At 38.6% G+C, this 26763-nt stretch overlaps 1 protein-coding gene across 1 annotated transcript in view; it reads left to right on the plus strand.

The window, feature by feature from the left end:
• Nucleotides 1-26763, plus strand: part of LOC125121890 (ankyrin repeat domain-containing protein 26-like) — a 70548-nt gene that overhangs the window by 16002 nt on the left and 27783 nt on the right. The window contains 6 exon segments of the mRNA XM_047770201.1: nt 2969-3039; nt 5342-5375; nt 7398-7467; nt 17460-17491; nt 17931-17985; nt 26462-26616. Coding sequence (XP_047626157.1) covers nt 2969-3039; nt 5342-5375; nt 7398-7467; nt 17460-17491; nt 17931-17985; nt 26462-26616 — 417 coding nt within the window.

Consider the following 26763-nt stretch of genomic DNA (forward strand, 5'->3'; position numbering starts at 1 on the left):
ACTTGCAAGCTATGGCCTAGCTTGCAGCAACACTGTAGCCCGAACTCACTGAGTGAAGCCAGGGATTAAACCCGCATCCTCACCAAGACAGTGTTGGGGTCTTAACCCACTGAGCCACAATGAGAACTCCAATCAAGGATTTTCATCTAGCAACTTCTATTACATGCTCTCCAAGTGTGGCAGGAGGCTTCTGTTTTCGTCCCTTCCTTCTAGCCTTGGAGGGAATTTATAAGGATGAACCTTGGAGCACGTAAATGGTCAATTCTGCACGATAGGCAAGATTTTAATAACTTGGTAAAACATATAAAATTAGCTGTTGAAGTAAGTTAACTGAAGTTCCTAAATCTCTGTTATTTTAGAACAGCTCTCATGCTTGCTCTAATGTATGAATCAACAGCTACAGTGAAGCTTCTTCTTGAGCAAGGGATTGATGTCTTTGCTCAAGACGTCTATGGATGGACTGCAGAAGACTATGCTCTTCCTGCGTAAGTATTTACATTAAGATGCCAGTTACCCCTCAACTGAGGTTAAAAATAGTTGAAGAGTTCCTTGTTACATGACAGGTGAGAGTACAGGGGAGAGTTGGATGCAGGTTTGGGAATGCCGGAGAGATATTCCACATCATCAGCTGGAAACCAGGACAAAGGGCAGACTAGTTCGATGTAGCCTGGGAACAGGACTCTTGATCCCATAACTTTGAAGACCTTTCTCCTCAGGGAATGCATTGTCCATCTCATTCCAAGTATAACTCCTATGCCTGGAGCACAAATAGTGTCACACCTCTGATTTTTCTAACTAGCTATTTGGGTTGTGTGTTTAGCAGAAAGTCCTGTTTTTTCCCTTGGGGGCTTCCTTCTATACTCTCCTTCTTGATGCTCCCAGGAACCTAAGGGATTCCCTAAGATCCAAGAGACAGTCCTCTTTTACAGTCATTGGGAGTGTAAAAAGGGGTGTTCTGACCATTCCGGTTTTCCCATTGATTCTATTGCTGCAGTATTGCTTCTACAACTGGCCTTTACTGAGTATCCTTGGCAGCTGGATCTCTGGAGTCTGGATGTTGCTCTGTACAGACCTTGAATAGAATCATTTTAAAGGAAAAAAGAAAGAAAGAAACCTGTCCTGCAGCCGGGTCATGATTGACCTTTGCTCCCAGGATGCCCTTGCTGATCCAAATACCTCTGTCTTCCTGGTGACCCACACTTAGACTGCAAAGTGACAGCTTTTTTAGTTCTCCCACATGTGCTTGTTGCTCAACCACTGTTCCACAGCACCAGCACCCAGTCTAGCAGCTGGGCCTCCTAGCTTTAGCCAGGCACACCCTGCCCCCTACACCCCATGCCTTATATGGAGCCCACATCCTGGCCCAGATCTTCAGGAGGAGTTACCTTTGAAGCCTTTGTCTGTCTTTCCTCCTAGCAGATGTTATTAGGGACCATTTGGGGCGGTCAGAGAGGTTCCCGTGATGCTGCAGGAAGAGATCAGAATTTTCTTCTATGTTGGTACTAGACCTGAACCTCGTGGCTGATTTATATTCTGTGGAGAACCTGTCTTAGATTGTGGAAAGTCCCATATCGTCCTTCCCAGACGAGTAGGTGCCAAATGGCCTGAGAGTCCATAGTTAAGGTTGGCTCCTCACGTGATCTGTTTTCCACAATGATGAAAATCTTCCAAATGATTTACATCTGCCTCAACCTTCAAACTGTTTTCAGATTCTGCCTCATTCTTGTAGAAGTCATTCGCCAGAAATCCCTGAATCGCAGATAAGTTAGTGGGCATTATCAGAGGTTAGCCCTGTCCATGACTCATCAGTTTCCAGGCTAAAAGTAGTGCTACATCTTCCACATGAATTGGAGATGAACCCAGAGATTAAGCATCATTCTAATATAGATCTCCTGGTCCAGAGCTTGAGTTGGTAGAGAGGAGATAGTAGTGGTCCAAGCCATGTCCCGACTTCTCTTAGTTTGCTGCTCTTGGTGTGATTAGCTGCAAGAATGGCAGACCATGATGTTATCTAATTGAAGGAGGACATATATTTATGGATAAATTTACTTACACATTATCTAAAAGCTGAGATTCCCTAAATTGCAGTCCACAAAGAGAGAACAGCTAATCACCATAATTAGTAGCATTTTCTGAAAACGACAAATGTCAAGATGTTAAAACTATGAAGACACACACATCGGGTTTTATTGGGGATTCCAAAATACCGCTAACGATAAAGTTCAAGATGAAAGTACTCCATTTTTTTCATCTTTCTCTGAGTGTTTTGGGGGAAGAGTATTTTCTTTTGTCTTTTTTTTTTTTTTTTTTTTTTTTTTTTGTCTTTTAGGGCTGTACCTGCAGTATATGGAGGTTCCCAGGCTAGGTGTCAAATCAGAGCTGTATCCACCAGCCTATATCATAGCCACAGTAATGCAGGATCTCAGCCATGTCTGTGACCTATACCACAACTCATGGCAACACTAGATACTTAACCCACTGCATCCTCATGGCTACTACTTAGATTCTTTCCTGCTGCCATGAAGGGCACTCCATGGGGGGAATATTATCTTATTCAAATCCTGCTAATACCCTTATGAACTAAGGCAGTAAGACCCCACTTTTATAGAGGAAGACTTTGAGTTGAAGAGAAGCAACTTTCCCAGGGACAAATAACTGTTGGTTATAGAACTAGGATTTCTGAGTTCAAGATACTTTCCATATGTTAGGCTCCCCCTAGTTAATGTACTGATCTTTACTGCCCTCAAATCATGACCACTGCACTTTCCTTTTTTTTTTTTTTGATCCTTTAATTATATGCTAAATAAAATTTCTGTAGAAGTTACAAATTTGAAGTATATGGGGCAGCTAACGTTTTGACATGAGTTCTGATATTGTCTTGAATTACTCTTAAGAATTTAATATATTTGATAATTGTTTTTCATTTAGTATTAAAATAGTAATATTATTTACTTATTTTTATACATAGCAATTGCCACCTGATTTCTGAATATAAAGAAGAAAAGCAACATAAAGGTCCTTCTCTAAATGGCAACCCAGGTAATACTTCTGATAATAAATTACTCGTAGTGATCCTACCATAGATAAAGTAAGAGTAAGGAAGTTTTGATAATGAAAGAACAGTGCAACATACATTGTGTAAATTGCATGTGTATTATTATTTTTAAAATTAATTTCTAAATAATCTAGCGTTCAGAATTCTTAAGTAATCAATTGCAGGTAATTGAACGTCAAAGACAGTGTTGTCTAGACAAAAAAAAAAAAAAAAAGGAGTTCCCGTCGTGGCGCAGTGGTTAACGAATCCGACTAGGAACCATGAAGTTGTGGGTTCGATCCCTGGCCTTGCTCAGTGGGTTAAGGATCCGGTGTTGCCATGAGCTGTGGTATAGGTTGCAGACACGGCTCGGATCCCAAGTTGCTGTGGCTCTGGCGAAGGCCAGCAGCTACAGCTCTGATTAGACCCCTAGCCCGGGAACTTCCATATGCTACGGGAGCAGCTCAAGAAAAGGCAAAAAGACAAAAAAAAAAAAAGAACAGTATTGTCTGAAAAGAAATTCATTCATTTAACTGGCTCCTAAAAACCCATATTATATCTTTGTGTAAATAAGAGAGAAGATTTTTTTTCCTTTTTTTTTGTCTTTTTTTGTTGTTGTTGTTGTTGCTATTTCTTGGGCCGCTCCCGCGGCATATGGAGGTTCCCAGGCTAGGGGTCTAATCGGAGCTGTAGCCGCCGGCCTACGCCAGAGCCACAGCAACGCGGGATCCGAGCCACGTCTGCAACCTACACCACAGCTCATGCAAGGCCGGATCGTTAACCCACTGAGCAAGGGCAGGGACCGAACCCGCAACCTCATGGTTCCTAGTCGGATTCGTTAACCACTGCGCCACGACGGGAACTCCTTTTTTTTCATTTTTATGGCCATACCTGCAGCATATGGAAGTTCCTGAGCTAGGGGTTGAATTAGAGCTGCAGCTTTGGCATAAGCCTCAGCCATAGTCGACAAGTATCTGCCAACTATGCCCCGCCTTGTGGCAACACTGGAATGGCAATCCACTGAGCAAGGCCTGGGATCAAGGCCACATCGTAACAGAGACAAACAACATCAGGTCCTTAATTGGATGTCACAATTGGAACTCCGAGGAAAAAAAATTATAATTTATGGCTGCACCTGTTGCATTTGGAAGTTCCCAGGCCAGGAATTGAATCCAAAGCACACCTGCAGTAATGCCAGATCCTCTAACCCACTGTGCCAGGCTGAGAATTGAACCTGCACCTCCACAGTGACCCGAGCTGCTGCAGTCGGATTCTTAACCCGCTGCACCACAGTGGAAACTCCTGCAAGAGAAAAAAACAGTTCTAAATTAGTATGTTGTATTTCCTCTATAATCACATTATATCGAATTGGTCTTGTTATAAAAATGGCTCTTTGATTTTTACAACAAATGGATTACATTTAGTAAATGTGTGTTAGTAGATGAGTGTTGGTGATTAGTTTCACTGCAAAAGTTACCATGTCTAAAATTGGGAACTCAGCGATTCCTTCCAGTAATGTCATAATATAAAGCCTAATATAAAGCTTAATGAGTTCTGTTTTAAAAATAGAATAAAGATTGTCTTTGAAGTATAGGGATGACCCAGTTTTAATTCCCATTTGCTAAATCCCTGTGTATATTTTAATGATAAACCAAAAAGTCATCACCAAAAGTCTAGTTTCCACCCCTCACCATCCAGTTGACCCCCTTTCCCTATTTTATCTCCTCCATGCCCCTTTCAAGAGACTATATTTCATAAAACTGAAATCACAAAGTCTTTGCTGCTTATCTTACAATTAGAAGAGGGGCAGAAAGAGTTTGTTTCCTAGGTTTTGCCATGCTCTCAGATACAGTGCCTGCAGACGAAGCTTTCGTGTGAGAGGATGTCTTCATCCTGAACTGAAGAGCTGGAGAAGTTGTGTTACGTCACAGCAAAATACGTGTATGCGCTTCCGACTTGTCCAAGTGATGGAAGTCCAGAAGTATGCTTCTATTTAAGTTGCTATTGTCAGTTTATGGCACTGATTCTACTAATGGTATCTTTTTCTGTCAGTCTCATGGAGTTTGGTTAGGATTATGGCCATTGTAAATAGCAGTTCACTTTTAGGTATCGAATTTTGGTAAATACCACTCTTTTATTTTGCATTTGGTAAATATCAAGGAGGGGAAAGGGTTCTTTTGCATTCATTGCCTATCAGGAATATGATCGATAGTCACCTCAGTGTAGTTTCCAGGTGTGGTCCCAAAGGAACATGTTTTAACAAAGCATCAGTTTTAAAATGTCTTTTACTTTTTTTTTTTTTAATAGTGTGTGAGAGTTCTGAAGAAGACTCTTTAAGCAGGTAGGATTTTATGGATTTTTTTAAACTAAAAGGTTAACTAAGGGAACACAGAGAAAAGAAGCTAACATCTTTTGTTACCTCATAGACTCATCACAACTGCTTTGCAAAGTAACTGTTCTACTATAGTCTACGTTTCATTAATTAGGTGACTGGGGTTTAGGGAGGTTGAATGATTATCCTCTGATTCTATAGTTAAGAAGTAGCTGACCTGTGATTTGACCATCAGCTTGCCTGACTCCCAGACCCACTTTCTCAACCCTCGGTAGAGATTGAGAAACCCACGCAGCACTAGGGTCAAGACCCTCATCGGATCAACTCCGAAAGTCAAACCTAGTGATGTGTGAACTCTGATTTAGAGTTTTCCTAAGAGGCCTGGTTAGTCTCAGTCTTTGTCCTGGTGTATTTGATAGTCAAAGTGGGACCTAGTACCTTGTTTTTCCCATTAAAGTGTTAGGGCAGAATCTAGGTATCTGTGACCACAGAATCATAGGATTTTACACAGGCAAGGCCTTAGGCAAGTTTTCTTAGTTATCATGATATCGACTCACCTTAGGATGAATTTTTTTAATAGGAAGAGCGTGTCTATGAATATAGACTGTGTTAGGTTAATTAAATTCAACATCTATAGAGAGCATATTTCTAATTGATTTCTCTACTTACTGACTTCCAAACCTGGTTTTCTCTTCAGGCTAGAGTCTCTTTTCCTCTTAGGAATCAGTCATAGGCCTCAGTTGGCTCGCTGGCACCGTGCCTGTATTGGGAGTGGATAACTGAGGCTCCAGTTAGCCTGTTTGCCAGAAACTGGGAATAGAGGCTCCTACTCATGGTCATTTGAGCCCATCCTTGTTTTAAAAATCCTTGCCTTCATAGGCTGAAACCTTAAAGGCTGGAGACGGACCTTGAGCCCTGCAGAAGAGTGACCTGGGAGAGGAGCCTGTAGGAAGGAAGATGTAGAGCGATACACAAGAAAGAGAAGTATAGCTATCCGGACCCATTTTTTATAGTCCTCTCTCTCCTTGGGTCTCTGAGTGCCTGGGAGGGTTTTGAAGAGCTAGCTAGTTTATGTGGACCTGAACCACCACCAGGGCCTGTACAGGAAAAATAATTAGACTTTATAGTTTTTAATGATTCATCTTTCTGGGAATAGGTTAGCATATAAATTAAGCCTATGCATTTGTTCTGTGACTTTTCATTTTCAGCCACACCCTCCGCATATGGAAGTTCCAGAGCCAGGGTTTGAATCCGAGCCACAGCTGCTCCCTATGCAACAGCTGTAGCAATCCTGGGTCCTTAACCCCTTGGGTGAAAGGGGGAGCTCCTTTCTTTGACTTGCACACATTTCAGGAAACTCCCTGTTTTAGAGTAAAGGGAAGGCATGGGGCCTTCTTGATAAGTTTTTTTCCTGCCGAAGGACAAAGATTGCCTTTTTTGACAGACACAGATTAGTCTTTGAACCCGGGGCAGGCAATAGAAAAGGAACATTGCATTTCTCCACCTTGTTTTAGGTCAAGTTCATTCTAATTCAAGTAAACAAAATTTATGTCACTCATGAATTGGATTTTCACCTCAGTGTTAGGATATTTGGTGAAAACAAATCATTCCCAGATTCTGCTAGTATATTGGCTTTCAGTCTCTGTTACGGAAACTAAGAACAGGTGGTTACTAGATATTTCACAGGTTGGGAGAGGTGGAATCAGAAATTGGTAACTAAAAGATGTTTTAAAACAGAAGCCACATTTTAATTATGTTGGGAATATCATTTAATCCATAGATGGCCAATCTTATTATTTTTGTTGTTATTGTTTAAAGAAATGAACTCAACTCTACCCAGTATTCTGTGAGAACCTGTATAGGAAAAGAATCTGAAAAAGAATGGATATGTGTATATGTGTAACTGAATCACTTTGCTGTACAGTAGACATTACCACGAGTTTGTAAATCACCTATACTTCAATTAAATATAAAAAATAAGGGCAAAAAAAAAGAAATGAACTCACTTTCTTGTATATATTTGCTCTAAAGGTTTTCCAACAGACCTGGTGCTGATGATTCATGGCTTATATCAGACAAAGTCCTTGATTCGGATACCAAGGTACGGTGCTCTTGTAAATTAGTTTCCCTGCTGAATTTGATTTTGTGTGGTATTTACTCTGTAAAATTTAACAGTGTTCTACCTATCATTACTTTATGTTTGTAATGGCAAGTTGGTCAGAGCAAACCATTTTATAAGTATGACCAGTTGAGGGTTTTTGTGTGCTTGTTTGTTTTTATTTTGTTTTTGTTTTTTTTTTTCTTTGGTAGGTAGGGGTAAAGAAAAGAATAACTAGAAAATATATAGTGACAGGACAGCTGTTTGGGGAAAAGCTTTCCCACAATGGAGGAAATACGAGATTTCCTCAAGGATAAGGATTGTTACTATGACTTTTAAACCACACTGACATGAGTTTTATCATAGTCATGCCTAAATGAAATCTTTAGTGGATACAGTTACTTATTGTAATAAATATGGAATCTTCCTGGAGCCTTTTAGTTTCAAAACTATACAGCATGTATCATCCAGGTTTTTTTGTTTTGTTTTGTTTTGTTTTGTTTTTCCACTTGGACACTTTTTATGTTAGCATCCAAAGGGTTGTTAGGAGATTGCTTGTTTGTCTGTGTTTTGCTCCACTTCTATCTTTGGTTCCGCATTAAGACTGAAAGAATGGAATTCCCTGGGGGCCTAGTAGTTAAGGATTTTGCATGGTCACTGCTGTGGTGCAAGTTCGCAACCTGGCCCAGGAACTTCGGCTTGCTCAACTTCCTTCCACAGGTCCTGAATGTGGCCAAAATCGTAATTTTTTTTTAAGACTAAAAGCATAGTTGAAACAGTGGAAATTTAGAAATTAAAATTCTATTTCTCAAAATCTGTATTTATTATAAAGGGATTCCATTTTATTTTCCAAATCTTTCCTTTAAGAGTATATTCAAAATTCTTTTTCTAATTGAAGAATACATGTTTCCTCTAAAATAACAACCAGGTCTAGAAGCAGTGTCTTAATAACCATGTGGTACACTTTACAACGTCAGAATTTTTTGGACTGTAGCTTTTACAGATATCTACTGAGAGTCCTTGTGTCACATTCTAAAATTTCAGATTTCAGATATTTTGTATTATAGTGATGTCAATATTTATTTTCAAGCCCCTGCCTCAGTATAAACTGCTAGAGATTGGAAACATCATTGTCCACCTCCTGGAACACCTAGAATAAGGTCTTGGAGTTCCCGTTGTGGCACAGTGGAAATGAATCCGACTAGGAACCAAGAGGTTGTGGGTTTGATCCCTGGCCTTGCTCAGTGGGTTAAGGATCTGGTGTTGCCGTGAGCTGTGCTGTGGGTCATAGAAGTAGCTCGGATCTGGCGTTGCTGTGGCTGTGGTGTAGGCCAGCAGCTGTAGCTCCATTTCAACCCCTGCCCTGGGGAGCTCCATATGCCACACAGGTGTGGCCCTAAAAAGCAAAAAAAAAAAGGGTCTTGAAAGTAAGAAGCATTTTAATATTTTTTTAATGTGAATGAGTCCATAGACAGATGGAATTTTGTATCATGTTACAGGTAATGTAATATGCATAATATATCGTAATTAAATCCATTTCAATTCTGAAAATGTGACTTCAAATTTATACTCCATTTTAATGTTTACAGTGCCTACGTTCGGTTGAGTTATGTTGCAGAAGTATGTCATAAATAACAAGGACATAAATAAGAAATATGTGATAAATGAAAAAACGGTTACACTATCTTTCTCAGTATCCCAATTGTGATTTTAGAATTTGGAATTAAAATTCTTGATGTTCTTTTCAGCTCCATCTCGTGTTGCATTAAATACATCATTTTCAACCATTCGTTCTCCTTAGAATTCTGGTTACCCGTTCTTTCTCCAGGTGGAAAGTTGATGTGTTAGGAACAGTTCTATATCTATTTCTCACTCTCTCTCTCTCGTAAAAATTTGCAGCATCCAGTGAGTGATAGATGATCATGTTCAACTACATGAATGACTTATTTTACAGTGATAAAATTGAAGTCTTTATTACAGTAGAATTTATTTCTTATTTTTTATTTTATTTTTATTTATTTATTGTTTTAATTGTTATGTCCCCAATACAGTTTTTTTTTCTGCTGTACAGCAAGGTGACCCAGTTACACAAACATGTACACATTCTCTTTTCCCACATTATCCTTCTCCATCATAAGTGACTAGATATAGTTCCCAGTGCTACACAGCACGATCTCATTGCTAATCCATTCCAAAGGCAATTGTTGACATCTGTTAACTCCAAGCTCCCAAACCACCCCACTCCCTCCCCCTCGGCAACCACAAGTCTCTTCTCCAAGTCCATGATTTTCTTTTCAGTGGAAAGGTTCATTTGTGCTGTACACTAGATCCCAGTTATAAGTGATATCATATGGTATTTGTCTTTCTCATTCTGACTTACTTCACTCAGGATGAGAGTCTCTAGTCCCGTCCATGTTGCTGCAAATGGTATTATTTTGTTCTTTTTTATGGCTGAGTAGTATTCCATTGTGTATACATACCACATCTTTCTGATCCAGTCATCTGTTGATGGGCATTTGGGTTGTTTCCATGTCTTGGCTATTGTGAATGGTGCTGCAATGAACATGTGGGTGCATGTGTTTTTGTTTTTGTTTTTGTTTTTTAAGGAAAGTTTTGTCCAGATAGATGCCCAAGAGTGGGACTGCTGGGTCATATGGTAGTTCAATGTATAGTTTTCTAAGGTACCTCCATACTGTTCTCCATAGTGGTTGTACCAGCTTCCATTCCTACCCACAGTGCAGGAGGTTTCCCTTTTCTCCACACCCCCTCCAGCATTTGTTATTTGTGGACTTAGTAATGGTGGCCATTCTGACTGGTGTGAGGTGGTATCTCATGGTAGTTTTGATTTGCATTTCTCTACTAATCAGGGATATTGAGCATTTTTTCATGTGCTTGTTGCCCACTGGTACATTTTCTTTGTAGAAATGTCTGTGCAGGTCTTTTGCCCATTTTTCTATTGGGTTGTTGGCTTTTTTGCCATTTGGTTGTATAAGTTATTTCTTTATTTTAGAGATTAAGCCCTTGTCAGTTGCATCATTTGACACTATTTTCTCCCATTCTGTAAGTTGTCTTTTTGGTTTCTTTTTGGTTTCCTATGCTGTGCAAAAGCTTGTCCGTTTGGTTAGGTCCCATTGGTTTACTTTTGCTTTTATTTCTGTTGTTTGGGAGACTGACCTGAGAAAGCATTTGTAAGGTTGATGTCAGAGGATGTTTTCCTATGTTCTCTTCCAGGAGTTTGATGGTGTCCTGTCTTATATTTAGGTCTTTCAGCCATTTGGAGTTTATTTTCCTGCATGGTGTGAGGGTGTTTTCTCATTTCACTGATTTACATGCCGCTGTCCAGGTTTCCAAGCAATACTTGCTGAACAGACTTTCTTTTTCCCATTTTATGCTCTTGCCTCCTTTGTCAAAGATTTGTTGACCATAGGTGCCTGGGTTTATTTCTGCATTCTCTGTTCTGTTCCATTGGTCTGTCTGTCTGTTCTGGTACCAGTACCACACTGTCTTGATGATGGTGGCTTTGTAGTATGGCCTGAAGTCTGGAAGAGTTATGCCTCCTGCTTGGTTTTGGTTCCTCAGGATTGCTTTGGCAATTCTGGGTCTTTGGTGGTTGCATATAGATGTTTGGATTGTTTGTTCTAGTTCTGTGAAAAATGTCATGGATACTTTGATAGGGATTGCCTTGAATCTGTAGGTTGCTTTGGGTAGTAAGGCCATTTTTACAGTATTAATTTTTCCAACCCAGGAGCATGGAATAGCTTTCCATTTCTTCATGTCTTCAATTGCCTTGATTAATGTTTTATATAGTTCTCAGCAGAAAAGTCTTTCACCTCCTTGGTCAGGTGTATTCCCAGGTATTTGATTTTGAGGGGTATAATTTTAAAAGGTGTTGTATTTTTGTATTCCTTTTCTAATATTTCATTGTTAGCGTACAGAAATGTGACAAATTTCTGAATGTTAATCTCACATCCTCCTACTTTGCTGAATGTGTTGATCAGTTCAAGTAGTTTTTGGGTTGCATCCTTAGGGTTTTCTGTATAGAGTATCATGTCATCTGCATCCAGTGACAGTTTTAGCTCTTCTCTTCCTATTTGGATGGCTTTTATTTCTTTCGTGTGTCTAATTGCTGTGGCTAGAACTTCCAGTACTATGTTGAATAACAGTGGTGAGAGTGGGCATTCTTGTCTTGCTCCAGATTTCAGTGGGAGGGCTTTCAGCTTTTCTCCATTGAGTAATATATTTGCTATGGGTTTGTCATAAATAGCTTTGATTATGTGAAGGTATGTTCCCTCTATGCCCACTTTGGTAGGAGTTTTGATCATGAGTGGATGTTGTACTTTGTCAAATTTATTAATTTTTTAAAACAATCATTTCTTTTTAGGGCCACACCTATAGCATTTGGAAGTTCCCAGGCTAGGGGTCAAATCAGAGCTACATCTGTTGGCATATGCCACAGCCACAACCATGCCGGCTGCAAGCTGCATCTGTGACCTACACTACAGCTTGCAGCAACATGGGATCCTTAACCCACTGAGCAGGGTCAAGGATCAAAGAACCCACATCCTCATGGCTACTATTGTGGGTTCTTAACCCACTGAGCCCCAAGAGGAATTCTAATAGTAGTATTTACAAACAAATAGTTGTAGAGCAATACAAATCAATGTTATTAAGGATTCACTATGAACAGAAGCCTATGTTTTATATTTAATATATTTTGATGTTTTTATGAAGTTGCTGGAGAACTGTATATACGTATAAATTACATACCTTTTATATATAATGAAAACATATAAAATAGAGGCTTTTGATTGTAGTATATCCCTAACAGTACTGATATATTAATGATATAGTATATATAAATGCTGAAATATAGGTATATTCTCCACATACTTTATTATACTTCTATTTTCCTTTTTCTTTTTTTTTGTCTTTTTTTTTTTTTTTTTTTGCTATGTCTTGGGCTGCTCCTGTGGCATATGGAGGTTCCCAGGCTAGGGGTCCAATCGGAGCTGTAGCCACCGGCCTACGCCAGAGCCACGGCAACCCAGGATCCGAGCCGCATCTGCAACCTACACCACAGCTCACGGCAACGCCGGATCCTTAACCCACTGAGCAAGGCCAGGGATCGAACCCGCAACCTCATGGTTCCTAGTCGGATTCGTTAACCACTGTGCCACGACGGGAACTCCCCCTTTTTTTCTTAAGTTTGTATTTCACTAGTCATGTCTCATATATCCTTTCTTCCTCCTCCCCCACGTTTACCCCAACGTAATTTGTCCTTGCAGACAGTGTCTCTTCTTCTAGTCCATCTCTCTCTGTCTCTCTTGTGAGCATGTTTGGTTATGACTTTCAGGCTAAGATATATATGGCTTTCATAGACGCACGGTCACTCTTCATTTTTTCCTCATCTTCAGCCTTAGCTTTTTGACAAACGGAAGAGAAGCAGCTATTGCTATTTGTAGTTATAACCCATCTAAATAAGATACTGCTAAAAACCAAACTCTCCTGTTTCCCTCACAAGAGATAATTCATGCACATATAAATCATGCAAGCACTTTTGCAAATATAGCAGTTAATTTCAGTTTCTTAATGTTAGTTTTTTCAGTAGTACTCTAAGTCACCAGGACTAATTTTTTTCTATTTCTTTTTTTTCTGAGCATTTTGAAATTATTTTATTTTTAAATTTTCTCTATTTTTTATCAAGATATAGTTGATTTACAGTATTCTGCTAATTCCTGCTGTACAGCAAAGTGACCAACTTATACACATATGTACATTCCCTTTCTTATATTATCTTCTGTCACACTCTATCCTAAGAGATTGGAGATAGTTCCTGTGCTGTGCAGTAGGATCTTTTTGTTTATCTATTCTAAATGTAATAGTTTGCGTCTACTAGAAGGAAGAAATTGTTTCAGATTTCAATTACGAAAAGAAAGCTAAGTCCTGAACAGAGTGCTCAGACTCTTCTCAATGACATATTGCTGAAGACGTATGGATGGAGGATGGAAAGAAAACTTGATCTTTACCTTTTTTTTTGGCCATGGAAATTCATTTTAATTGGAATTTCTTTATTTTTAAATAATCCTCACTTTAACTTAATAAGATGATGTGTTAGATTTAGTCTAGCAAAACCTGTATTCATAGATAGTGCAAGGTGAGCGTGTTTTAGGCCCTATCAGATTTATTTCAAATGAAGAATTTTGGGCCCTTCTGCCTTCTTGTGGTTTCTACCTTACCGTTTGGTGAAAACTTAACTTACTTAACTACTTTTATCTTACTGTTTGGTATAATCTAAGTAGGTGTTTTCAATCTTTTGAGAATAAGAAGAGAGGAAATAAATAATCAGTTTATCTAGTCTTTCAACTATTATAATCTCTAATTATGTACTTGAGGTTCTTAATCTCTACTCATTACATGAAAAAAATCTTAAGCTGCAATTTGTTTCTCAAAGAAAAACAAATATATAGAGGTTTTCTCTGGAGAGTTCTGATTTATTTTTTCCTAATAATATCTGCCCATAATGGACACATATGCACATATCAAATGAATGAAATCACGATGTGTGATTTTTTTCTAATATAAACTACTTGTTACTATAAAATCACAGGATGGAAGAATTACTAGCAGAGTATACATAATTATCTCTGGAAGAGAATTTTTTTACTTTCAAAACATCACCAGCAATAGGTACACTTCATGTTATTTTGAGAAACTTTATTATCTTCAGTATTTCTATTGTTAAACTAACATGTAAATTCTTTCCTATCTCAAACTCAGAAATCTTGGTAATAGTATGCTGATCTGAGGAGAATTATAAAAAGTGTGAATTTTCAGAGTTTTATATTCCTCTCATACATGAGAGTAGTACTAAAATGTCCCATAAATCCACCCATAATCACATAAGCATTTACAATTTACAACTGGCCTTTTAAGATTCATTTTTTTTTCAGTCTTTTGTCTTTTAGGACCACACCTGTGCCATACTGAGGTTCCCAGGCTAGGGGTCGAATCAGAGCTGTAGCTGCCGGCCTATGCCACAGCCACAGCAACACAGGATCCGAGTCGTGTCTGCGACCTACCCCACAGATCACGGCAACTCTGGATCTTTAACCCGCTGAGCAAGGCCGGGGATTGAGCCTGCATCCTCATGGATGCCAGTCAGGTTCATTTCTGCTGAGCAACGATGAGAACTCCAAGATTAATTTTTTAAAAGGGTATTCTTATAGCATCTTAATTTGGTGTTTTTAACAATTAAATCTTTTCTTTAAAGTTAAAAATGCTTATTACTATAATGTCCCAGAAATGAGTATTTGTGTATGTTTATGAAAGCGTATATTTTATATCCTTGAAAGAAATGTTGAAATATGTATTTGAAAAATTGAATTTCAATAGTTTTCTTCTTTTGCTCTTGTTTTATTTTCAAAATTTCAGAATTCTGTGTGTTTGCATTATTTAATTATACCACGTTAGTATATTTTGCAGATGTTTCTCTTAACATCATATGCTTTTCCTGAAAAAGTGTGTATATTTCTATGCCAAATGTGTTCATCCAGATCTTTCTTCTAAGTCTCCTGAGTGCCTTAAGTTTGTAATGCCCCAAACTGACAACCTCGTTCCTTTATTATATATCAACTTGGTAACCAACAAGGATCTATGGTATATCAGAGGGAACTATACTCAATATTTGTAATAACCTATAATGGAAAAAATCTGAGAAAGAATGTATATATAAAACGGACTCACTTTGTTGTAACCTTGAAACTCATACAACATTGTAATTGACTATACTTCAATTTACACAAAGACTTTGGGAGTTTGGGCAGTGCCACAACAGGAACATCGGTGTTTGGGGAGCCCTGGGACGCAATTTGGATCCCTGGCCAGGCACAGTGGCTTAAGAATCCAGTGTGGTGGCTGTGGCATATTGAGACTCAGATATGATCCCTGGTTCTGGAACTCCATATGCTAAGGGGTAGCCAAGAAATAAAAGAAAAAGAAAGCGAAAGAATAGAAAAGATTTGTCCCTGAATCTTTCCTGATTCTTTGCACATATTTCTGTCGTCCTTTTTCCCCATCCTAGTAAAGAGCATCACCGAAACACTGAAGCAAGAAAAATCTGGACTCCAACCCTCCCTGAAATCACTGTATCCATTTACTCACCAAGTTCAGTATTTCCTACCTGCCTACATTTTTTTCATATCTTCTTTCCATAACTTACTGTCTCACCTGTAATTTTGAAATACACTTCTAGTTTTGCTTCCCTGGTGGTCAGCTTTGCTGTTTCTCAACATTGCTGCTGGACTCACCATTCTATAATGTGTTTGTGATGATGTAACTCCCCTACCCATCTGTGGATTCCCATCACATAAAGGAGGAAGTTCATGTTCTAGGAATGATACCGCCTTCTTTCAGTTTGGTTCTGATCCTTGAGTTTTGTCTCTCCATACCATTTCCACTGACTGTGTTCTGGTTGTCCACATGACTTATGTTGTTTCACGCCTTGTCCTTTTGGGCAGACTGCCTTTTTTAGAATTCCCTTTCTCATCCCCACTCTGCCCCTCGTCTGTCTTCTAAGACACAGCCCTGTCTTGGCAGCATTTCCTGCGCTCCCCAGATCCAGCTGACTCTTCTCTCCTTTATATGTAGTCTACCATATTCTGTTACTTTGCAAGATTCTCCTCATGAACCCCCAGTGTGTTATAGCTCAACCAAGGCTTAGAAGTCATAAGGACTCGGTGTGGGTTCAGAATTTTAAGTGTATCTAAAATCTAAAGCATTACTGCAAATAAGCCTGTGGCCAAATCTGTGTTACTTTGATAATATATGGATATGTAAAACTCCTAGTGTGATTCAGAGAAAAAACAGCTTAAATTGTAATTTTTTTTCCACTTCCTCCGTGAAAAGATAGTGCCTTGAGACTTAAAACTGTGATTACATTTGGACTGTCAATTAGATCTAGATCTTCAAGGAACATATCTGGCGAAATAAAAGCATGGCAATAATAAAGACTATGTCGGGTCATGATAACAAGAGTTTGGTGTAGAGATGTTTGACTAAGTACAAACCACTTTGGATAGTCAAAGTGGCATGCATTGAGTACCTTTGTGGCAGTATTACCTGTTCTAAGGTGACAGCTCTGAAAAGAGGTAAGAAGGGCCTGATCTCTTAGACATAGGCAGTTGCTACAGAGTGGTACTGCGCCATGCTTGGAGTCCAAAGACACAGTAGCATCCTGGTTCTATCACTTACTAACTTTGGGATCTTGGAAAAGCTTGTCCAACCTCTTTGAGTATCAGTGACCTTGTTCATAAAAATGGTACTGATTCCTGCCTTTCAGGTAAGTATCGTAAATGGATGTGATAACAAATGTGAAAACACATTGTGAACTGTAAAGGTTGCAGTTAAGTAATGTAAGACAAAGTGATCACAGTGGCAGAGTTCCTGTTACGGTGTACGGGTTAGGGATTCGGCCTTGTCTCTATGATGGCACAGGTTTGATCCTCCCCCTGGAAATCCATATGCCTTGGGTATTTCTGAAAAGAAGAAAAAAAAAGAAAGAAAGAAAAAAAAAAAAGATCACAGTGGCAATTAGTGGCTTCCTGAATGTTGAGGGTATTTTTTGTTTGGGTATTTTTTTGGGGGGGTGGGGGGGGCAAGTTTGCAGCATGTGAAAATTCCCAGGCCAGTGATCAAATCAGTGCTACAGCAGAAACCCAAGCTACAGCATTAACAAGCCTGATCCTTACCTCGCTGTGCCAGAAGGGAACGCTGAGGATACCTTATCCAACCTGAAGGAAACTAAAATGGTAGTGGTGTTAAGAATGGGAACGTTAGAACAGGCATCTTGACTTCTAACTTGGGCTATGTTAGGTTTCAGTAGACTATGACCAGAGATTTCCTACAGGTAAATATTGCTTTGGTACTTGAGGCCCTCTCAAGATCTTAAATGTTTTGACCTTAAACAATTCCTACAATGATCTGTTTCTACTCAGCAGGGTTTATACTCCATGGTTCCTTTTCAGGCCAAGTAAGTCATTTTAATGTTAAATGTTTTTTTCTAACCTTGGAAATATTTTGAATTTATAGCGGATATACCTCTTAAAGAGCTTGTTTAGATCTATGTATTTTTAAAATATCCTCTTCTTTTGGTTGAGATTGAAAAGTAGGGTTATGTGTTAATACTTTGTTGAGATGTGCATGTAAGTCAGTATTTTGTTAGTGAAAATTTTTGCTCTGGCTTTCCATGGTCTAGTTTCCAAAGTCAGTTGCCAAATGAGAATAAAAGATGGTCTTGATCTGGAGAGCATATGTGTCAAGTTTTCTATTTAAAGGTTTGTGTTTTCCATCCATGCTTCTGTTACATTGAAAGGAGGAAATTACAAATATTCAGTAGGAAACCCAGGTACTTTCTTAGAAAGAGATGAGGAAATCTTTATGCAGCTCATTATCGATATTAATTTTAACAGAGTATCTCTGAGAGTCTTCCACAGAAGTATGCTGATCATTTACCTGGAGCTGCAGGTCAAATAGGTAAAAATAGAGTAAATGGAGAAATAGAAGGTAAGAACTATATTTTGTAAAAAAGACATTTGACCGAATGATGATTTAAACCAGGTATTTTGATATCTTCTTTTTTTCAAACATTATTCTGTATTGGTGTTTTATGACTTGCATGCTTTATTTACTTGCTATTTATTTATTTGTTTATTGGCTGCACCTGCAACATAAGGAAGTTCCCAGGCCAAGATTAAACCTGAGCCACAGCAGTGACAAACCTGAATCCTCAAACACTAGGCCACCAGGGAACTCCCTGATATACTCGAATAGCCAAAGAAAAACACCTGTTGAATGCGTGGTGAAGAAAAAGACCAGAAAGGAAAGGAAGTTGTTTGGCTTCTCAGGTGTCTGTCAGCAACAGTTTAAATTGAGAGTCCTGTTTAAGTAACTAAATGAGTAACTCCATTGCAGGATGCTCTACAACCTAAGGAAAGTCAGGGAATAGGGAAGAGGAAGAGAGAAGTAAAGGATGAGTGAGACAGAGATTGCAGGGAGGAAATGAAGGAAAAGGAAGCAGGAGGCTGTGGTGGAAGGCAGCAAAGTAAAATATTTGTATACTATTTCCTAGAAAAAGGAAGGGAGGGTATTTGAAATGTGGCATGAATATCCAGCAGCAGAACCTGTCAGAGAAGAACAGCAAAATATTCCCACTCTTACTGTCCTGATGGTTAGAGGCATCCAGGATGCAAGTCCTTGGTCGAGTGTTATCCTCCGCATGTGGACATGGGCATATGTGCTCAACTGTAAATATATATACATTAATGTCATAGGAAATGCTGCTGCTTTGTGGGATGGTGTCCTATGGACCAAAAGGAGAGAATTGGAAAGAATAGAACAGGGTGCCTTATGGAGAGATCGAGGAAGCTGTCGCATGATAAGGAGTCCATTCGAAATTTACAACTTCTAATGCAGATTGAGGTTTCCTGAAGTGTTACAGTAAGGACCTTGAGGCTAGATTTCAGAAGGATGGTTTAAGTTGAAGTAATATAGAAGCAGACTTAGTATAGACCAGACGTTCTCCAGTTTTAATGAGTGAACTTGCACCTCATGAAAAGTGTACCTCCCAAGCAGCAGATGTTGGACTTGCATTTCTAACAAGCTCTCAAGGGATGCCCAGGTCGCTGGATTTCAGGCCAGACTCACAGTCGCCAGGGTGTCATCTTGGATTAGAGAAATCTGGGAGAAATGCCATTGGATAGTTCAAGACATGACTTGATCAAGGAAAAGTGTTATTTTGTTTTTCTTTCTTTCTTCCCTTCTTTTTTTTGGCCTTGCCCCAGGCCTGGGGAAGTTCCTGGGCCAGGGATGGAACCTGTACCAGAGCAGCGACCCAAGCCACTGCAGCAACAATGCCAGGTCCTTAACCTGCTGGGCCACAGAGAACTCCTGTTTTTCCTTCTGACCATGTTTATAGCCAGAAGGAAGCGAGGAGTTGAAGTGGAAATTATCCATGTAAAATACTACTGCCAAGCCAGAAGGATAAAAGACATGGTGGGGATGAGCCATCAAAAGCAAAGCATGTAAAGGGGGAAGAATTCAGACCACAGATCTAGAGATTGTCTTTGAAGAGGGAAGGACATAGTGAAAGGAAGGAGGGAGGAAAGAAAGGCATGAAGTAGATGATTTGGAGTTAATGAGGAAACTCGAGAGAATACCTTATAAATGGCTTTAGTGTATTGCATGGAAACGAAATAAGATCATCGCTGCTCCAAAGAATACTGGAGAATCGGGGTAAACCACAGCCACTCTTCATAACTGTTTGGCATCAAAGATATATGCTGTATAGGTATTGATTTTATGCACATAAGCTTCATTTGCATATGGAAGCATTGGCAATTGTTTTTATTTTTTTATTATTTTTTTATTTGTATTTTTTTTTTGGTCTTTTGCCTTTTCTAGGGCCACTCCTGTGGCACATGGAGGTTCCCAGACTAGGGGTCTAACCGGAGCTGTAGCCGCCGGCCTATGCCAGAGCCACAGCAACACGGGATCCGAGCTGCGTCTGCACCCTACACCACAACTCATCACAATGCCAGATCCTTAACCCACTGAGCAAGGGCAGGGATTGAACCCGCAACCTCATGGTTCCTAGTCAGATTTGTTAACCACTGTGCCACAATGGGAACTCCTGTTTTTGTTTTTAAAGATAGCTATTTTTGTTAATGCAGCTCTTTCCCCAAAACCCTTTTCAACATTAGCATGTTACAACCAAACCAAGTTGATTTTGGAAATGAAAGAAGTTAATAGTGTTCATTCCATCAGTGCTAAATTTGGTATTGTCAGTAAATATAAACCTGATCTTCAAATAAAAAAAGATCTTTAAGAATGCTGTAGCAGAAAAGAAATCATGGACTTGGAGAATAGACTTGTGGCTGCCCAAGGGGAGAGGGAGGGAGTGGGAGGGATCGGGAGCTTGGAGTTATCAGATACAACTTAGAATAGATTTACAAGGAGATCCTGCTGAGTAGCATTGAGAACTATGTGTAGATACTCATATTGCAACAGAACAAAGGGTGGGAAAAAAAAAATGTGTACATGTAAGAGTAACTTGATCCCCATGATGTACAGCGGGGAAAAAAATTTAAAAAAAATTAAAAAAAGAATGCTGTAGCAATTTTGATAATTGTATTTCAATATCAAAAATTTCATATATGTCATTTCTTAGATGTGTGTTATATACCTTCTTGCACGAGTGGATCAAGGAACATTCTCATGGCTGAAGCAGAGGATCCAAGAAATGGAGGCATACCAGAAACCCCCATGGGTATGCAGAAAAATGAGGTTTTTTTGTTTGTTTGTTTGTTTTGTCTTTTTTGCTATTTCTTTGGGCTGCTCCTGCGGCATATGGAGGTTCCCAGGCTAGGGGTCGAATTGGAGCTGCAGCCCCCGGCCTGTGCCAGAGCCACAGCAACGAGAGATCCAAGCCGCATCTGCAACCTACACCACAGCTCACGGCAACACCGGATTGTTAACCCACTGAGCAAGGGCAGGGATCGAACACGCGACCTCATGGTTCCTAGTCGGATTCGTTAACCACTGCGCCACGACGGGAACTTCAGAAAAATGAATATCTTATGAACTGTTATTCTACAAGTGTTATCTCCAAGCTGACCAACTCAGAACACCTTCTCTGATGAGAAATACATTCAACAGTCATATTTTTATGACTGGCTAGTATTCCATTGTGTATATGTACCACATCTTAATCCATTCATCTCTCAATGGACATTTAGGTTATTTCCATGGCTTCACTATTGTGGATAGTGCTGCAGTGAACATAGGGGTGCATGTATCTTTTTTAATGAAAACTGTGTCTGGATATATGCTCAAGAGTGGGATCGCTGGATCATACAGTAGTTCCGTTTTTATTTTTCTGAGGAGTCTCCATACTGTTTTCCATAGCAGTTTGTACCAATTTACGTTCCCAACAACAGTGTTGGAAGTTTCCCTTTTCTCCACACCCTCTCCAGCATTTGGTATTTGTAGACTTATTCGCGATGGCCATTCTGACTAGAGTGAGGTAGTACCTCAGTGTAGTTTGATTTGCATTTCTCTAATAATTAGTGATGTTGAGCATTTTTTTCATGTGGCTGTTGGCCAGCCATATACCTTCTTCAGAGATATGTGTGTTTAGGTCTTCTGCCCCTTTTTCAATGGGCTTGTTTGCCTCTTGGCTGTTAGGTGTATGAGTTGTGTGTATATTTTAGAACTTAAGCTGTTGTCAACTTCATCATTTGCAACTATTTTCTCCCATTCTGTAGGTTGTCTTTTCATTTTTTTTAAATGATTTCTTTGCTGTGCAAAAGCTTGTCAGTTTGATTAGGTCCCATTTGTTCATTTTTGTTTTTATTTTTATTGAGTTGCAAGAAACCATTTGTACGGTTGATTTCAGAGATTCTTTTGCCTATGTTCTCTTCTCGGAATTTATGGTATCGTGTCTTATGTTTAAGTCTTTAAGCTTTTTGAGTTCATTAATTTTTTTGCATGGCATGAGGATGTATTCTAATGTCATTGGTTTACATGCAGCTGTCGAGTTTTTTCGCTGGCATCACTTGCTAAAGAGATTGTCTTTTTCCCATTTTATATTCTTGTTGCCTTTGTCAAAAATTAATTGTCCATATGCGTCTGTGTTTATTTCTGGGCTTCTGTTCTGCTCCATCTGTCCATATACCTGATTTTGTTCTGGTCCCTCATTGTCTTGATTACTGTACCTTTATAATGTTGTCTGAAGGTTTGGAGAGTTATGCTTCCTGCTTTTTTCTGTCCCCTCAGGGCTGCTTTGGGAACTCTGCATCTTTTCCAATTCCATATAAATTTTTGGATTGTTTGTTCAAATTCCGTGAAAAATGTCATGGGTAAATTGTTAAAGATCAGATTAAATCTGTAAATTGCTTTGGGTAGTACAGCCATTTTAACGGTATTAATTCTTCTAATCATGGGGTATCTTTCCATTTCTTTGAATCCTGTTTAATTTCCTTGCTTAAAGTTTCTACTTCTCAGCCTAAAAAACTTTTAATCTCTTTTTTCAGATTTATTCCTGGGATTAATTTTCAGTGGTGTGATTTTGAAAGTTATTTTTATACTGATTTTATAGTATATTATTGTTAATGTGCAGATATGCAACTTATTTCTGAATGTGAATCTTGTATCCTGCTACATTGCTGAATTGGTTGATCAGTTCGAGTATTTTTTGTGTGGAGTCTTTGGCATTTTCTATATAGAGTATCATGTCATTTGCCTATAGTGACAGTTTTACCTCTTCTCTTCCAATTTGGATACATTTTTTTTTCTTTTGTTTGTCTGATTGCTATGGATAGGAATTCCAGGACTATGTTGAATAAAAGTGTTGAGAGTGAGCTTACTTTGGGCTTATTTTCTTATTCCAGATTTTAGCAAGAAGGCATTGAGATTTTATCTGTTAAGTATTATATTTTGCTGTGGTTTTGTCATCAATGGCTTTTATTATGTTAAGATATGTGCCTCTGTACCCACCTTGGTTGGTGAGAGTTTTTTTTATCATGAATGGATGCTGGATGTTCTGCAGTGCTTTTCCTGCACCTCTTAAGATGATCATGTGGTTTTTGACTTTTCCATTGTGAGTGAAATGTATGACATTGATTGCTTTGGGTTATGTTAAACATCCTTGTGCACCTGGGATGAATCCCACTTGTTCATGATGCATGATTTTGTTTGTGTGTTGATGGATCCACCTGGGCTAAAATTTTGTAGAGAATTTTTGTATTTATATTCATCAAAGATACGGGTCTATAGTATACTTTTTTTCAGTATCTCTTTATGATTCAGGTATTATGGTGATGTTGGCTTCATAGAATGTCTTGGGAATGTTCCTTCTTCTTCAGTCTTTGAGAAAAGTGTAAGAAGAATGGGTTTAAGTTGTACTTTGTATATGTTCTGTATTTCACCTGTGAAGGGATCTGTTCCTGGACTTTTTTGTGAGGAGTGTTTTTTATTACATATTCAATTTCATTTCATTTGTAGTGACTGGTCTGATTTAGTTTTGGCGGGTTGTATGTCTCTAGAAAGTTGTCCCCTTCTTCTGTGTTGTCACATTTGTTGGCATATAATTGTTCATAGTATTCTCTTATGGTTTTTTGTACTTCTGCAGTATCCATTGAGATTTCTCCTTTTTCGTGCTTCATTTTGTTTATTTGAGCTCTTTTTCTCCTCTTCTTGGTGAGTCTGGCCAGAGGCGTGGCAATTTTGTTTACCCTTTCAAAGAACCAGCTCTTTGTTTTATTGATTTTTTTCTATTGTTTTTTGAATCTCTATTTTATTGAACTTTATGATTTCCTTCCTTCTGTGACTTTAGGTGTTGTTGGTTCTTCTTTTTCTAGACCTGCCTCAGTCTAGTGATGGCAAAAGCCCTTTTGATTTGCCACTTGCCCACTCCAAGGAGATGAACCACATGATTCAAAGAAAAAATCATGATGTTTCTGCTGTTAAAAAAACTTCTAGTGAAATCACACCAGTACAAGATTGGTCCAAGAAGCCGTGGCATGCAAGTAATGTCTGTGCTAAAGAAAGTAAAAGCATCAGACCCAAATTAGAAACTTGGAATTTTCAACCAAATAGTAACAGAACATCCAAAATATATTTAAAAGAAGAATTACAGCAAGATGTGCAAAGGTTTAAGAATGAGGTAGGCATGTTACACGTATAGTTCCAGGCTTTGGACAAGAAAAAAATCAACTGCAAAAAGGTTAAGCTTCATTTGTATTGACTTTTTTAAAATCATTATCAGTTTTCCAATCCATTCTGATTTTCCACTTATGAAGATAATTTCTGTATAAAACAAGGTCATCCAAATATGTACTTGAGTGGAAAGAAACTATTTCTGCCATCTAAATAACAGGAGTTCTGGAACCTATTTTCATGGATTTTTGTTCCTTAAACCCAAGTCTCTCTCTATCAGTCTTCTATGTGACTGTGAAACTATTGTAGCAACCATGTGACCTTCTGAGCCAGAATAAGCACAAAAGAAGTTGCTTGAGAAATATAATAAGCTGGAGGTTTTTTCCCTTTAAAATGTTGTGGCTTAAAAATAAATTGCATTTCCATAGAATGAGAAGGAATCAGTGACTGAGAGAAGGGACATAAACATGTATTTCCACTAAATTAATCTCTTCCTTGTGCTTTAATGCATGCAAACTTATCTGCTTGACTTAGTTCCTCAGCACTTAGAATTCCCACATGGCCGCTTTGAAATATTTTGAATAACAAATGCTTGTACCTTACATGTTACATAATTACCACTTTCAGGTGTTTCTGCTTGAGTCAGACCTTACCTTATTTTGTTTCACAAAATATAGTAAGGTTTGCTACATTTTACTCCCATATGAATTTATCATATAGGTAGTGTAAACCCTCAGCAAAAAAATTCAGTGTTCGTCTCAAAAGAGAAAACTGAGTATTGAGTTACATTGAGTTTTTTTTTTTTCTTCCAGCAATAGATTTTTTTTTTAATTTGTTTGGTTGTTCTTTTTTATAGACGAATTCAGTGTTCGTCTCCAAAAGAGAAAACTGAGTATTGAGTTACATGAGTTTTTTTTTTCTTCCAGCAATAGATTTTTTTTTTAATTGTTTGGTTGTTCTTTTTTATAAGACGAATTCAGTGTTCGTCTCCAAAAGAGAAAACTGAGTATTGAGTTACATTGAGTTTTTTTTTTTTTTCTTCCAGCAATAGATTTTTTTTAATTTTGTTTGGTTGTTCATTGAGTTTTGAAGATAGACAAACATAGAGATAGTCTCCTTTAAAAAATAAAGGAGATGAGCCCTGCCCCAAGGAAGACATTAAATTATTTTGCCAACGTCACACTTTTAACCTTCCTAATTAATTTGATGAGTTTATTTGGTAAGTTATCAGATTTGATGTTACAGAATTATATCATCTCTTGCTGCTATGAAATGCTAGGGAATCTCCATTAGGGCCTTTGGGCAAATCATTTATCTTTCTTGGTTTTATTCCCATTATCAGTAAGTAGTGGGCTAAAGTAGATAATTACTTCTGTACCCTCTAGCTGTCAGATTTTATGGTTATTGAATATGAAATTGGGAAGCATTACTCATTCTCCAGAATTCCATACTAACAGTTCATCAGTTTCAGTCTGCTGCTTGTGTTTTGGCAAGCGTTGGTTCATGTATTTTGGTGAACATCATCACTCTTGATATCCCCGGGACCCAAATAGAAAAGAATTGTGGGAGTTCCCGTCGTGGCGCAGTGGTTAACGAATCCGACTAGGAACCATGAGGTTGCGGGTTCGATCCCTGCCCTTGCTCAGTGGGTTAAGGATCGGCATTGCCATGAGCTGTGGTGTAGGTTGCAGACGCTGCTCAGATCCCTCGTTGCTGTGGCTCTGGCGTAGGCCGGAGGCTACAGCTCCGATTGGACTCCTAGCCTGGGAACCTCCATATGCGCTCCGCTCATAGGAGCGGTCCTAGAAATAGCAAAAAGACAACAACAACAAAAAAGAATTGTAAAATGCATTGGAGGAAGCATAGATTTAATGTGGAAAGAAGAATGTTTCCTTTTTGTTCCCAAGTGGCACAGCCTCTAAATCTGGCTGATTCATGGAAGATCCAGGTGGGAACGACAGAAGAGGACAAATTCTGTGTCCTGGCCTTGTTATTTCTCTGTCTCTGCCAGTCAGATGGGGAAGACTGGATGTGACTAAGAAACATAACACCACCTTAGAAAGCTGTTTTTGAAATTTTGGAAATTCTATTTCTTTTCCTCAAACCGAACAAAATAGAATTTACAAAAGTTACCATGGCTTGTAATGAGAAAGTAAACATAAAAATATTTTTTAGCAGTTAAAACTAGAGCATACTCTGAGGCGAATGACAAATAATGACGACAGAAAGTTTCTTTATAGTGAATAAAGTAGTAATAGTCATCCTCAGTGTCAAACTTTCATGAAAGGTTGAAAAAGAAAAGAAGCAGCACAGAAGCAGTATGATGGCAATATCAGAAAACAAACGTGGCACTGATGATGACAGTGGATTAATGCAACAGAGAGAGAGAGGAAAAAGTAATCACCAGTGGTTTCCTACTGTGGAGAATGAAGATTCTGATAGGTAACTACCTATATCAGTATTTAACAGTAGGTTATTGTTATTTTCTTGTAAAACCCATTGTATTTGAATTAATGTTCATGATTGACAAATTTTATCCCTAGTATAACTTTTAATATTCTTGTGCCTTAGCCTTCATATTAATTGTTT

The sequence above is a fragment of the Phacochoerus africanus genome, chromosome 3, assembly GCF_016906955.1.
Source record: "Phacochoerus africanus isolate WHEZ1 chromosome 3, ROS_Pafr_v1, whole genome shotgun sequence".
NCBI lineage: Eukaryota > Metazoa > Chordata > Mammalia > Artiodactyla > Suidae > Phacochoerus > Phacochoerus africanus.